At 46.8% G+C, this 12237-nt stretch overlaps 1 protein-coding gene across 4 annotated transcripts in view; it reads left to right on the top strand.

Annotated features, from left to right (window-relative positions):
* LOC128873217 (microphthalmia-associated transcription factor) overlaps positions 1 to 12237 on the top strand; it is a 33689-nt gene that overhangs the window by 4355 nt on the left and 17097 nt on the right. For 2 of the 4 annotated variants that reach the window (XM_054116611.1, XM_054116610.1), the window contains exons 2-3: positions 4274 to 4481; positions 5763 to 6149. In XM_054116611.1, the coding sequence (XP_053972586.1) occupies positions 4274 to 4481; positions 5763 to 6149 (595 nt within the window). Of the gene's footprint in view, positions 1 to 751; positions 857 to 4273; positions 4482 to 5762; positions 6150 to 12237 lie in introns of those variants that run through there. The other 2 variants (XM_054116612.1, XM_054116614.1) reach the window with 2 other exon arrangements.

The raw sequence follows: 12237 nt of genomic DNA on the forward strand, positions 1-12237 counted from the left end.
CTTTTTCATGCAAAAAGAGAGAACACCGCGGGTAAATCCAAAATGAAAATAAATAGTCGCGCTCATAATACAGGGCGTTCCTAGCATACCAGGTGTTTGGCAACAGGTGTCGACAAATTTAAGATGCTTCAATTTTGTATATAACGTTTAAGGGAGGAAATGTTGAATCGCTATTTTATCAAATATTAACCTCGAGCAACCATGTACCATTGGTCCGTTCACTTCTCGCTGTTCCCTTGTTTACACTTAGGAATTCTAAGAAATGAAATGAAACAAATACGTCTATCCATCCCGTCAGTTCTTTGTTTCCGTTCTTCTGTCACTGTTTCATTTTTGCTCATAGGAGAAACTAACAGTTCGACTGAAACTGAAACTGAACTGAGAATGGATACGACCGTCTGAAAGGACTTTAAAAAGTGAGAGTTACGCATAGTTTTCCATTTGAGATTACCACGCGTAAAATATCCGAACGAGTAAACATGATGCGTAAAAAGTAAGCGTCACGCCGAACTTCGAAGCGATGCTGCATACGTATCGATTCGACAGCCACCAATGCAAACTAAAAACGTTTATACTTACCATCGAATCCTCGTGAGAATATTATCGATAGATTGTCATTTTAATCGAGCGTAGTTGAAGTAGTTCTTCGCGAACGATTCGCTAGATATTAGTTGGTAAAATTTCGTCGATCCATCGATACTATTTTTTCACCGGAAAATAATTGTCTCCATTAGTGGCTCCGTACGCATGCTGCGCCGCTTCGAAGTTCGGTCAGCTGGACGTTGTATTCGCAGCTGTCAGCGGCTGAAGAAATCTAAACAGTGGTGGGAGGACGACTTCATTTCGGTTACCCGAGGTAAAATCGTTTCAGTTATGCGAGCATTCCTGTACCGTGGTTCCCAACCCTCCGTGTGTTTACAATCCGTATTTTCGTCGATCATTCCCATCCCCGCTTTCGCGTTCACGCGTGAAAACGCGTTTGTCGCGAGACTGCTTCTAACCGAAAGGAAATTCGCCACATTACCCACTCCTCTTTACCGGTACGTCTACGTTCTCCTCGATCGTAAACACTGCGTCTAAATATACGCGCGTCCTTGGATCTTGCGCGTAGATCTTTCGTCGACTTTGCTAGTAATCGCGCACCGCCAATTTTCGTTGCTTCCTACCTACTCCGGCTCCTTTCATTCCCGATTTCGAGCTCGTTGCTCTCCTCGAGCGGGTCCGATCGATTCCAAAGAGCTTGGAGGTATTTCTTTCGGTTGGAGAATAGGTCGTACTTGGACATTTTTTTTAGAGATTGGAGAGTATTTTAATTTACAAAGCTTACGAATATCAATACGAAAAGGAAACTAATATTTAAGAAGTTACAGGAACGTAATCATGTGTCGAATTATAGTGGTTATAGTGACGAGATTATCTTTATAGGCCACGCCACGATAGTCCAAGAGCAATAGTACAATAATACAACGCGAGTACTGAGTTTTAGAAATTCGAAAAATTGGCAGTGTTATATAGGTCTTTGAACCGAGCTCTGTTTATACCCTCGCGCTATACGCTCAACTTTACAGCCGTTTCTCTCTAAATGATATTTTTCAAATTGGTTGGCATGATACCTCGGGAACCAGCAGACCGCTTGACTTGAAATTTAGCACGAATATAAAGCAAACGGTCCTCTATTGTCTCAACGAAAATAAACTCTCCTCGCTCGAAGAAAGAACAACATTTTAGCGAAGAAATCCAACTTATCCTGAAGCGTACCCACGTCCTTCTCGATTTCCAATATTTCGTAGTTACTTCGAGTACAGACGGCAGCCACGTTAACGCAGAATGAGTATCCTTTCTATAGTCTTTATTCGGAGCGACAAGAACGATAGGCTACTCCAAGAGAAAGGGAAACGATAAGCGACAGCATTCGCTTTAATCGATTTTGAATTCCATCGCAAGTAACGGGAGACTTTCGTTTCGTTGCGCTTCGCGAGGCATCCTTTCGTTTTCGTTTCCGCCGCTTCTTCCCTGTTCGTTTTCCATGGAATTTGCTCGCCTCCCTTTATGTAGTATCGTCGATGGTCGTGTCGCTAGAATTAATTCGTTAAGCGCTTATTACGTTTATATAGAAAGGAATGGAGCACGAATTGCCATGGTGTCCCAATACGTATTAATGCGGGTCATTGTGTGTCATGGGCGTGTGCGTTAAAGGGTTAATAGGCGATCTCGAGAGTGGGAACGGAGCGAAGCGACGCTTCGAAAAATATACGGCCACGCACCGATAGCAGAGTTTCGTTTCTAAAATCGATGTTTCCATCTTTATCGAGGTAACCGCTAACGTGTAAAAAATCCGTATTTTTTGTTTGTCACGCGAAACTTTTAGCTACGCAAGAATACTGTCCATTTCAGATCCGCGTTATTATTACGATAAAAACTCCGTTGGAGCACACCCAACTCTGGCGTTGAGTATAAATACGCAACGTACTTTCTACGACCTTGTTCGCCTCGCACGGTCGAGGAAAAGATTTTAAAACCGTTCTGGAGGGGTTGCGCAAAAATTCCGTTGCCCCCGGTTGTTGGATGAAATTTTCGCACGTTCCATTGAAACGTTGGTCACGATCGCGCGCGATCCGCCGGGCGAATTCCGTGTCGCGACAAAACGAAATGAAAATAAAACCGATCGTCGAATCGATGCGATAACGGATACAAAAGCGCGGAGGCGCGTTAGCGCGAGAACGCCGCGCCGAGTGGAGAAGGAACGGAACAATATACTATTGTATGTAGGACAACTCGTTTAGTTTTTCGTCGAAGATGGTTGCGTAACGGTCGACAGTTGCGCGACGAATACATACTTACGCGAAACGACCCGACGGAGGTCTCGATCGGTTCGAGTAAAGACGAGCGAGAACAACTTAACGCGCGCGCCGTGGCTTCGAACGCTATCCGGAAGGAAGGAAACGGATCGCGACCGGGGGGAACGGGAATCGAATCCCGGTCCAAATTGCGCAATCCCTCTATTTTGGTTTTCTTATGGCCACAGCTTGGCTTTGTTCCCAAAATGGGAATACCTTTTAGACGACTCGCTAGCCTGTCGCGTCGCCGCGACAAACGTTCCACCAGACGCGCTAGATTGCGGGAACCAGAGATGCTTCCCGCGATCCTCGATTCCCCTCTAGTGTTCCGCTCGGCGATCCACGCTCGGTCCTCTCCGTGAAAAGTTACGTCGCTAATTGCTCAAACATGCTCTTCAATTTATTTACGTACCGTTCATTTCGACCATCGATGAAGCAAAATTCAATTTCAGCGATCGTCTTAGCGTTGCAACCGTTTCGACGAATTTTCCTCTGTTTGTAACAAGTGTCCCGTTCGACCATTCTCGTTAATAAAATTACGACGCGAATGTTTCCGTTCGGGACACGTACTTGCATGCGAAATGCTTGCTCTTTCCTCGACGATCGGAGATCTCGTTTTCCTTGTTTTGATAAGATGCGCAAGCTCAAGTAATACAAATGGAATGTACGTCATTTCACGTATTCTCGAGTTTGTTGATAAACGCAATCAACGACCTCGGCTACTGACACTGTACACCGAGAGTTAGGCTATCGTTCCTTGACATGAATCATGTCCCTGTGTCAGCTACAGGCCTGATACATCGACGCTCTAAAATCAACTATACTCCCGATTGTGCATAGGTTTTCAGCCTGTGCTGAAGGTTGCGCAAAAGGCGTTCCTAATTCTTTCTCCAGTTTCAATAAAACAATGGTGATGGTACGGTACCAATAGATAGCGGTAACGTGGATCGATAAACAGCACAAAAAGGCAGGGTATATAGCATAATTACCATTTAATTAAAATTTGTTCAACGACTTCAATTGGAGCGATCGAACGGCTCGTAGGCAAAATGCCTGGACGTTGGCTCGAACGTCGATTAGTCGGGGCTCGCTTCGAGCTCGGAGAACAGTCGATGGACCCGCACCGACCGACCCATCCTGAGCTATCAACTCCTTTGAATCATGCGCGCGTTATTCCTCTGGCGTTTGTTATTCCCGTGGCTATATGCCTCGACGTTCCGCGGTTAAACGATCAAGGTGTATATCGTCGGAGAATCCGGTCACGTTTGGCTCGAACTTTCCAGAATTTCGACCCGACTCGCGGGTAAATAGCTCGTGTGGTTAACGTTAAAAATAAACGACCGACCGACGTGTTCCCGAACGGGTGCACACGGACACGTGGCAGGTAAATAGAAGTCTCGTGCAACAAGATCGAAATTATTCTCGATGGTTTTCAGTCCACCGACGTTCAAGACCGCGACGCCCACTTCGCGCACGCAATTGAAGCTCCAGTTGATGAGAGAGCAGCTGCAGGAGCAGGAGAGGAGAGAGGCGGAATTTCGTCAGAGCTTGCAGCAGCAGAGGCCAGCGGCTGCCCCTCCAAGACCAGTGCCCCCTGCGTCCCTCTCGACCATCGGGGTGGACGTGCCGCCGCAAGTCTTGCAAGTACGTTCTTATACCACTTAGGCCGCTAGCGATGGGATCGAGCCATCTACGAGCAACCCTGGAACTTCTCGAACTATCTCTAACTACACGTAGGACAGCAGCAACTGGCCAGAATCGGACGATACTCTCGTACACGTTCGCGTACATTTCTAATTTTTATGAATATTTAAACTTCCATCATTTTTTCATGCATTTAAACTGAACTAACGAAACGCATGAATTCCTACACTTTTACAACTGTGTCATGCATTTAAAGTAAGCTCGTAAAATGCATGAATTTCCAAATTTGGACAATTTTCTCATGCATTTAAAGTAAACCTTTGAAATGCATGAATGTCCAAATGAGACAGTCGCGCAGGAGGATCGATTGATCCTTGATACTGACGAAGGCTACCGCGGCAGATCTTTCCCGCGGATTTTCTACACCCTTCGCGACATTTAGATCCTCCGTTTCGCTATCTCGCTTCAGCCGCGAGCTTCTCAGAGTAACAAACGCGACCGAGAGATGGCGGATCGGAGGCTTCTGCCTTTGGTCTGACCTGGGCAGCGAAAAATTGGCAAGGTCCTAAATCATGAATAATTATTGTAATTTGAAAAGGATGATTCGTAAAAGACGAAATTTAAAGAACATTGGCGGCACGCTGCAACATTCTAACATGGAGATTAACCCTCCGCGTCGTCGCATGACTCCGAAGTCACATGCTCGCTCTATACATCTTCCAAGTCTGATTTAATCCCACTATCAATTGTGAGCCGACTATAAACAACCGTTGAAGTATTGTACGATTCTCATACAGCCTCGCGAGACCGTGTCGGATATATTTCTGTAAATATTTATGTATTTGTTCGAAATTTTATATGGGTGGTATTCTACACCTAAAGGACTAATACGCATTTACCTAGTAAGGGGACCAATCTCCTCCATTAGCAATTATAGCTTGGCATGATCTCTACTAATTTTTCGAAAATTGACGTGGGTTCACGTATTTCAATTCATGTCCTACGATATTAAATTTATACTCCATCGGAAGTCTTCGTATAATTCAAGTTAAAAAGAATTAACCATCCCTACAACACCTCTCGCACAACAGAAAGAGGGTATTCGCTGTATTAACTGTGTCACACCGCTAAATGTACAACTACCCTCGCCTGGTACGTCGACCCTGTCGCGCCATTCGTTACCCTGGTCACGGCCTGATAACAGGAGCCAGACAAACGCTCGCAACAGATCCAATTTTTCAAGTTTCCATTAAACTGAATCCGAGGTGCATTTGTTCGTAGGTGCGCACGCTATTGGAGAATCCGACGCGGTATCATGTCGTTCAGAAGCAGAAGAATCAGGTGCGGCAGTATCTCCACGAGTCGTTTCACGGAGGGGCGATCGACGGCGCTGGTAGCGAGAGCGTCCTGGGTAAAAATTCGGAAATCGCGCCGACGTCCTCGCCGATGGTCGTCCAAAGCGCACCGCCAGGACCAACGGTGCATCACCAGAAGCCACAGCATCCTCATCTAGCCTCGTATCCGCACCCGCACCAGCAACACCACCCGCACTCGCACCCTCACGCTCCCACGGTGCTGTCGCACGGTAATCCTGTCGCGGCCAGCCCGGATCCTATGACCGGCGCCATGTCGCCGGGTCTCTCCAGCGTCGCCACCAGCAATTCCGAGGTAATGTCAACTTCATGACTCCATTCTGTACCGTAGGCGCGTGGACGAGGCGTTTTTTACAGTCGCGATATTACCTATTCGAACGGAACAAAAAGAAGTGTAGGAATCAGAGGTAGAGGGATGAATCGTCAGGGAGTGGGTGGAATCCTCGAATGGTCGTGGAATCGCCTGGAAATCACGATGCCGACGTTTGAATTCAGATTTCTTAACCCTTTGGATGCTACAGCCGCGTAGGATAGCATCCAAAGGCTCGGAGCAAGGGTCAACAAACTTTCTCCGAAAATGGCTAAATAGAATCGATCACTCGAGTATCTCTAGACAGAAGTAGAGAGTAAGAGCCACAGATCTAGCGCCTCGAAAAAGATATAAATTCCATTTTTACGCTGGCACGTCGCACGAGAAAATTGCAACACCGTCGCAGAGACGTGTCGCGGCACACAATTTGTCTAAACTGTTTGAAGTTGAGTCTAAACGGTCGAGAAGAACTCGCGCGAGGAGAAAACGTGTCTTCAGGGTCGACGGGACCTAGAGGCACGAAGTTCGCGTGTCTCGGGCGACGAAGTCGCGGACACGGCTGTCTATACTGATTAGCGTGCGAATACAGATTGTTGTTACTCGCCTTCGGGTGTTTCAACTGATATTTGTGTAATTCTCTCGAGAAAAAATTTCGGAACGGGGGGCATCCGTTGATGTACTCGTAACTGCCAGAGGCTGTTGACGTCGGTGTCGCGTATTTTCGCGTATGGAAACTGGGAAAGCGACTCTCCGAATTGAACGTTGGCTAAAACAAGCGGCCGTCAAAGCGTTAAATGAGATAATTGGTATATACAACCTGTTCAAGGATACTGGCACGTACGCGCCCGTTTACGGTTTCAGTTACTTTAAAGGCCGCAATTGCGAATAAATATTCGTGACATTAAACTTCTCCATGACATAACGCGACCACAGCGCGAAATTGATAAATGTTACGGGCAAATATCGCTTAGAATTTTAGTTAGCTCTATACAAAGCATAGAGATTATAACTATGTCTAATAGACTCCTATGACTTACTTCCTCGAGTAAGATTATCTACATCCAGCTTAAACGATTCGAAATCGCAGCTACGGATCGATCGATCGATCTATAGCTTTCTTCTGCTCTGATATTCCTCCTACGTCTAAGCAAAGAGAACACGTTTACTTTCGATACTCCCACCCTTTCCTCTCTGTATATATATTTTCATTCGCGAGCATCCACTCGACAAATGTTGACGCATCTTTCCCGGATATTTTCGTCACCGGTTTTCCTCGTAATCTGGCGATTTCACTATTTCAATGCGAGGCATATAACGCAAACACGATTACATCACGCAAATAGTAATTACTGAACGACCACTGGAGTTTTCATCTGTTATCCAAACTTTCTTACCCAAGTGGCCCTAGAGATACGGTTGGAAGAATAGATTTGTTTAGGATTTAGCATCGAACATACCACGACTGGTCAAATGATCGTTTTCAAACTTCAGTAAACATACAAAAAATAAATATACACGTCGAATCGAGTAACCTTCTTCGAAGTCGGTTAAAAAGTATGAGATCAGTCATTTGATCGATCGCGGTAGAAATAGGAACAAATGAAACGTTGGTAGGTTTAGGGTTAATTGTAAATTTCATACTAATTCTTTCATATTCTTCACTTGGATATATTCCCGAAGCAGATGCTAGTCCCTTATGCGTCTTGCTTCCTGTTACACGCAATCGTTGTCGTACGCGATGTTTCGTGTGCGCTACAAACAACCCGGTTAACCCTGCGGAGAAACTACCTCGGTTACCGCAATCAAAAACCCGGCGTACGTTCCTCGCACACGAGATCAGAATTTATAATCCAACTGGATGGAAAGTAGAAACCTATGGACAAGAGATGAGTAGGGAAATTTTAGGCTCCGAACTGAAAAAAATAAGAAAATTGTTCGCAATTTCACCAATATTAGAGCATTAGAGTATTATGTATTACGCGCGACTGCATAAATTACCGCACACGGCTGCCCGACGAAGCAGTTCGTATGCTCACACGCGTGGCTAGCCTCTACACTTACATCATTGAGTGATCTGAATTTGAATATTGATGCGGTTAGCAGTAGATTAAAAGCGTGTCGAATATCAATAGAGGCATTAAACCGCCTAGTTGCTACTTTACTATTTGCAGACGTATTAACGCTTCTGCTCGAGTTCCTTTCGAAACATAACTCAAAATTTGGTAGTAATCTACGAGGACTAAGAGGCGCGAAGGTTTCTCGTTTAACCCTTTATTTATTATGACTTTCAAGCCCACTTCTATGAAGTTCGTTTTTAATTGTTGGATAACGGCACAAGCTTTTTTGAAAGCTCGTTAGAGACAACTCTATGGACGCCTAGATTTCAAAAACTTTTGAGAAATTCAGTAAATAAAGGGTTAAAGGAAACGACCTCCCACCACTTCTCGATTCCACACCCTTCGACGTATAAGAGGCACGGTCCAGACTCGGGCGTCTCTTAGACGGTAGCTCGAGTAATATAGCGAATAATAGCTCGACAACAACAACTGGGAATGGGGGTGGTTTGGAATTGTGGAAATCTTGGTCTAAACTCGGCCATTATCAGCGGACTAACCTGTTGCCGCGGGAAGTTTGACGGGCACCGCGACTATTCCAGATCGCGACCACGCAGAACATCAAACCGGTGACGCTCCTCCTGTGGATAGCAGAGTGCGCACGGTTGGTTGGCGGCGGGTGGAAGCGGGTACCCTAACGGCCGATATCTGAGAACAGACAGGCGTGGGGCCATCGAGCTCGTGGCGCGTGGCGCGTGGCGCGTATTCGAGCAGTAGCGGGCAGCGCCGAAACGTGCCGATCTACGCTCGCCAAGTTACGATTTGCGCGCGACGGAACGGTGAATTCCGCGTACGCGTCGATTATTTATCGAGTTATCGCGTAGACGAGCGCGCGTTCCACGATTCCGTTCGAGGAAAAGAGATAAAATAGATAGAGAGAGAGAGAGAGAGAGAGAGAGAGAGAGAGAGGGAAAGAGAGAGAGAAAGAGAGAGAGAGAGAGAGAGATCTCCATCGACTGGAGGAGTTATCGCGAACGAAAAGTTTCCACGCGAGTGAGCGACGTCCGAGCGACAACGTGCGACGATAATCCATGGATCATCCAGTAACACGAGGTTGACATTACTCGCGACTCCGTTAAATCGACCGACTGGTTGCTCATCGTCGAAGCGAGCGATCGATTCCATCGGTCGAACGCGCCTTGACCCTTTAAGGACGGGCGTGGCCAGTGGCCCCTATAGTTTGGCTCTTTTAAAGACGATTGTGCCTTGCGTTCCGACGATAAAACGAGGTTTCGTTCGGAGCCGAGCCTAACCTTGTGTTTTCTTCAACTTGTTCATGTAGAATATTGCTACCTATGCTCGAACAATTAAAACATAAAGCTCATTTGCACGAACGTCGCGTCGCCGCGAGAATTATCTCCATTAAATAGCGGAGTCGAATAAATTTACCTGATGACAAACCTGTCGTGGTTACATTAAGCAAAAGATACCAGTCGAAGACAGCAACGTAACTTGTACGAAATAGGAATAGCTGGGGTTGGTACGTCAGCCAGAAGTTGCAGGTCGAAATCGCCAGTCCTTAAAGGTTTAGGCAATTCCCTGAGATTGAATCGCGGCTACCTCGGCGCGATAACGACTCGGAGCGTCGAGAGGATCGATTCTGGAGCGTGACGTAGCTTCCGTCGCGTTGTTTCGCGCCAAGATTCGAGTTATCTTCGACATCGGCGGTTGCTCCTCTCCCGCCACCCGGTTGCTTCGTTCCTTGCTGGTTCTCCCTCCGTGTCCCGGCTCTTCCTCCGTCGGCTCGGCCTCCCTCCACGCCCCGAGGAGATCGGGAGATACGTTATTGGGTAACCGCAACCTTGAGGTGCTTAATCGTAGGTAGCCGAGTCGCGACGGATCAGTAGTGCGAAGAGAAACGCAAGGCTGCCACGATCCAGCGTCGCTAGACCAACGAGACCGAAAAATGTGCTCGCTCGCCGCTCGAGCGTGTCGTTCCCGTTATCCCGAAGAGGCACTCTCACCGTTACCGAAAGCTCCTCTTCCGCTGCCGGTGAATCCAAGGATATGATCGCCTCCACGCGTGTGCTCGCCGGTTTTGCCAGTTTGTTCGCGATTTTCGCGCCTCCATCGACTTTCCTCGTCAACCGCGCTGGACGACGACGATCCTCCGCGATTTCTCAACGCCTCGTTCCTGGTTACTGCACTTTCGCCGGGTGTCGTATGCACGGTGCTCCGTCCATCGCGTGACTAGCGTGCCGGACGAGGAGAAGAGGTGCTCGAAGAATCGACGATCGATGTCGTCGACGTTCAACTACCGACACTGTGACCGCGATCCACGAAGAAGAGGGAAACCGTCGCGAAGCCAGTGACGTCCATCGGGACGGGGATCGTTCGCGATCCCGACAATCCTGGAACGGTGCTGCCGACATCCTAAATCCAGATCTATGGGACTTGGACGAAACGATCGATGATCAGGTCGCTCTTATTCTTCCCACTGGAGGATCCGTGAAAGGGACAGTTTGTCTCTGAACTGTTTACGGTGTTCCTCCTTCGGTTCCGTTCGTTCTCGTCCGGCACAGTCCTGGTCTCTTCCTTTCTCGACCGCGTACTGGCCCCCGCGTTCGACCACGTGCGCGCGTGCTGTCCACATCGCGGCCATACACACTTTGACCCCCTTTTTTCGGCCAACGACTGCTGCTGCGACGAGATGCCAGTGTTCAATATCATTACTCGAAGATGCAAGGTGAGTTCAGTGAGAATCAACGAAATTTCACGAGTAATTTTGTCGCCTTCGAGTATTCGCGAGGTAATCAATTTATTTCGTTTATAAATTGCACGAACCCTGTAGTGCTCAAAGTTAGTATACACAAACACTATGTCACGATATATATGTACACCTATTTCGTTCCAAGTTCAGATATTTTTTAAGTTTCAAGTAAGAAGATTATTCTCGGTATCGCCACGATAGGGCCATAATTGTGTTCACTGTACCGCATAGTTGATAGACCTTGGATTCCTGCGCATCGCAAATGGGTACCCATGCTGCATTTATAGCAAATCACATTCATTCGTACATCCAGGTACTCGATAGACGAGGTATAGACAGATACAACGGAAAACCGTTTCCCCTTCTTCGATTTTTGTTTCTCTCATAACGTATTTATTTATATCGAATGCAAGCTCGGCTTTTCCACATCAGAAACTTGTTGTCGCTATCTGCTGGAGAGAAACTTATATCTAATCGCATCGACGAAAGAAAAACAAGTGAAAAATCAAACCTCGAAGTACTTTGGCTCGTGTTCCCGGTACAAGTGATTCCGATAATTGTAATAATAAATATTCCACATAATTTCGTTGCTATCGTCAGCAAACGTTGCACAGTTCTTTGGGCGTAGAATTCTCTGGAAAATAGAACGATATTACTCGAAGTCGAACAAATGAATAGAGTTTTTTTTTTACATTCTAAGAGAATGAGATCGATCAGAAAAGTGTCAACGAACGCCAGTCGCGGAAGCAACAATTTTCGAATAATGCATGTGAATCGCTTGGATTCGCACAAAGCGTTAGAGCATCGTCGTCGGCATCGATTGCTGATTGTTCTTCCAGTAATTGTTCGGACCTTGGTCCACGCTGATTCCATATCGCGCGTCAAACGTCGAAGCCGCCTCGGTTCGAGTACTTGACGGACGATAAAGACGCGATCGTTCTCTTGTGTGCCGGGAGCGCGTTGGAAGTTACGGAACGACTATGTTCGCGTAATCGCATCCGATCACGATTCGCGGACGCCACGCGCAACGTGTCGTTAAGACAAATTAATACGCAGAAATTATTTCCCTCTATAACGCGACGCTTTAACCAACTTCTTCGAGAAAGTAACGACTCATCGCAAGAGTAAAACGGAATAGATATTGTAGCTAGATATACGTTGTACATCCAAGTAACACGTGGAGTTGCCACTTTCCTAGATACATCTTATTAAAGATTCAAAGGGATCCTGGAAAGATCTGTGATGGCAC

Source organism: Hylaeus volcanicus, chromosome 3 (genome assembly GCF_026283585.1).
Source record: "Hylaeus volcanicus isolate JK05 chromosome 3, UHH_iyHylVolc1.0_haploid, whole genome shotgun sequence".
NCBI lineage: Eukaryota > Metazoa > Arthropoda > Insecta > Hymenoptera > Colletidae > Hylaeus > Hylaeus volcanicus.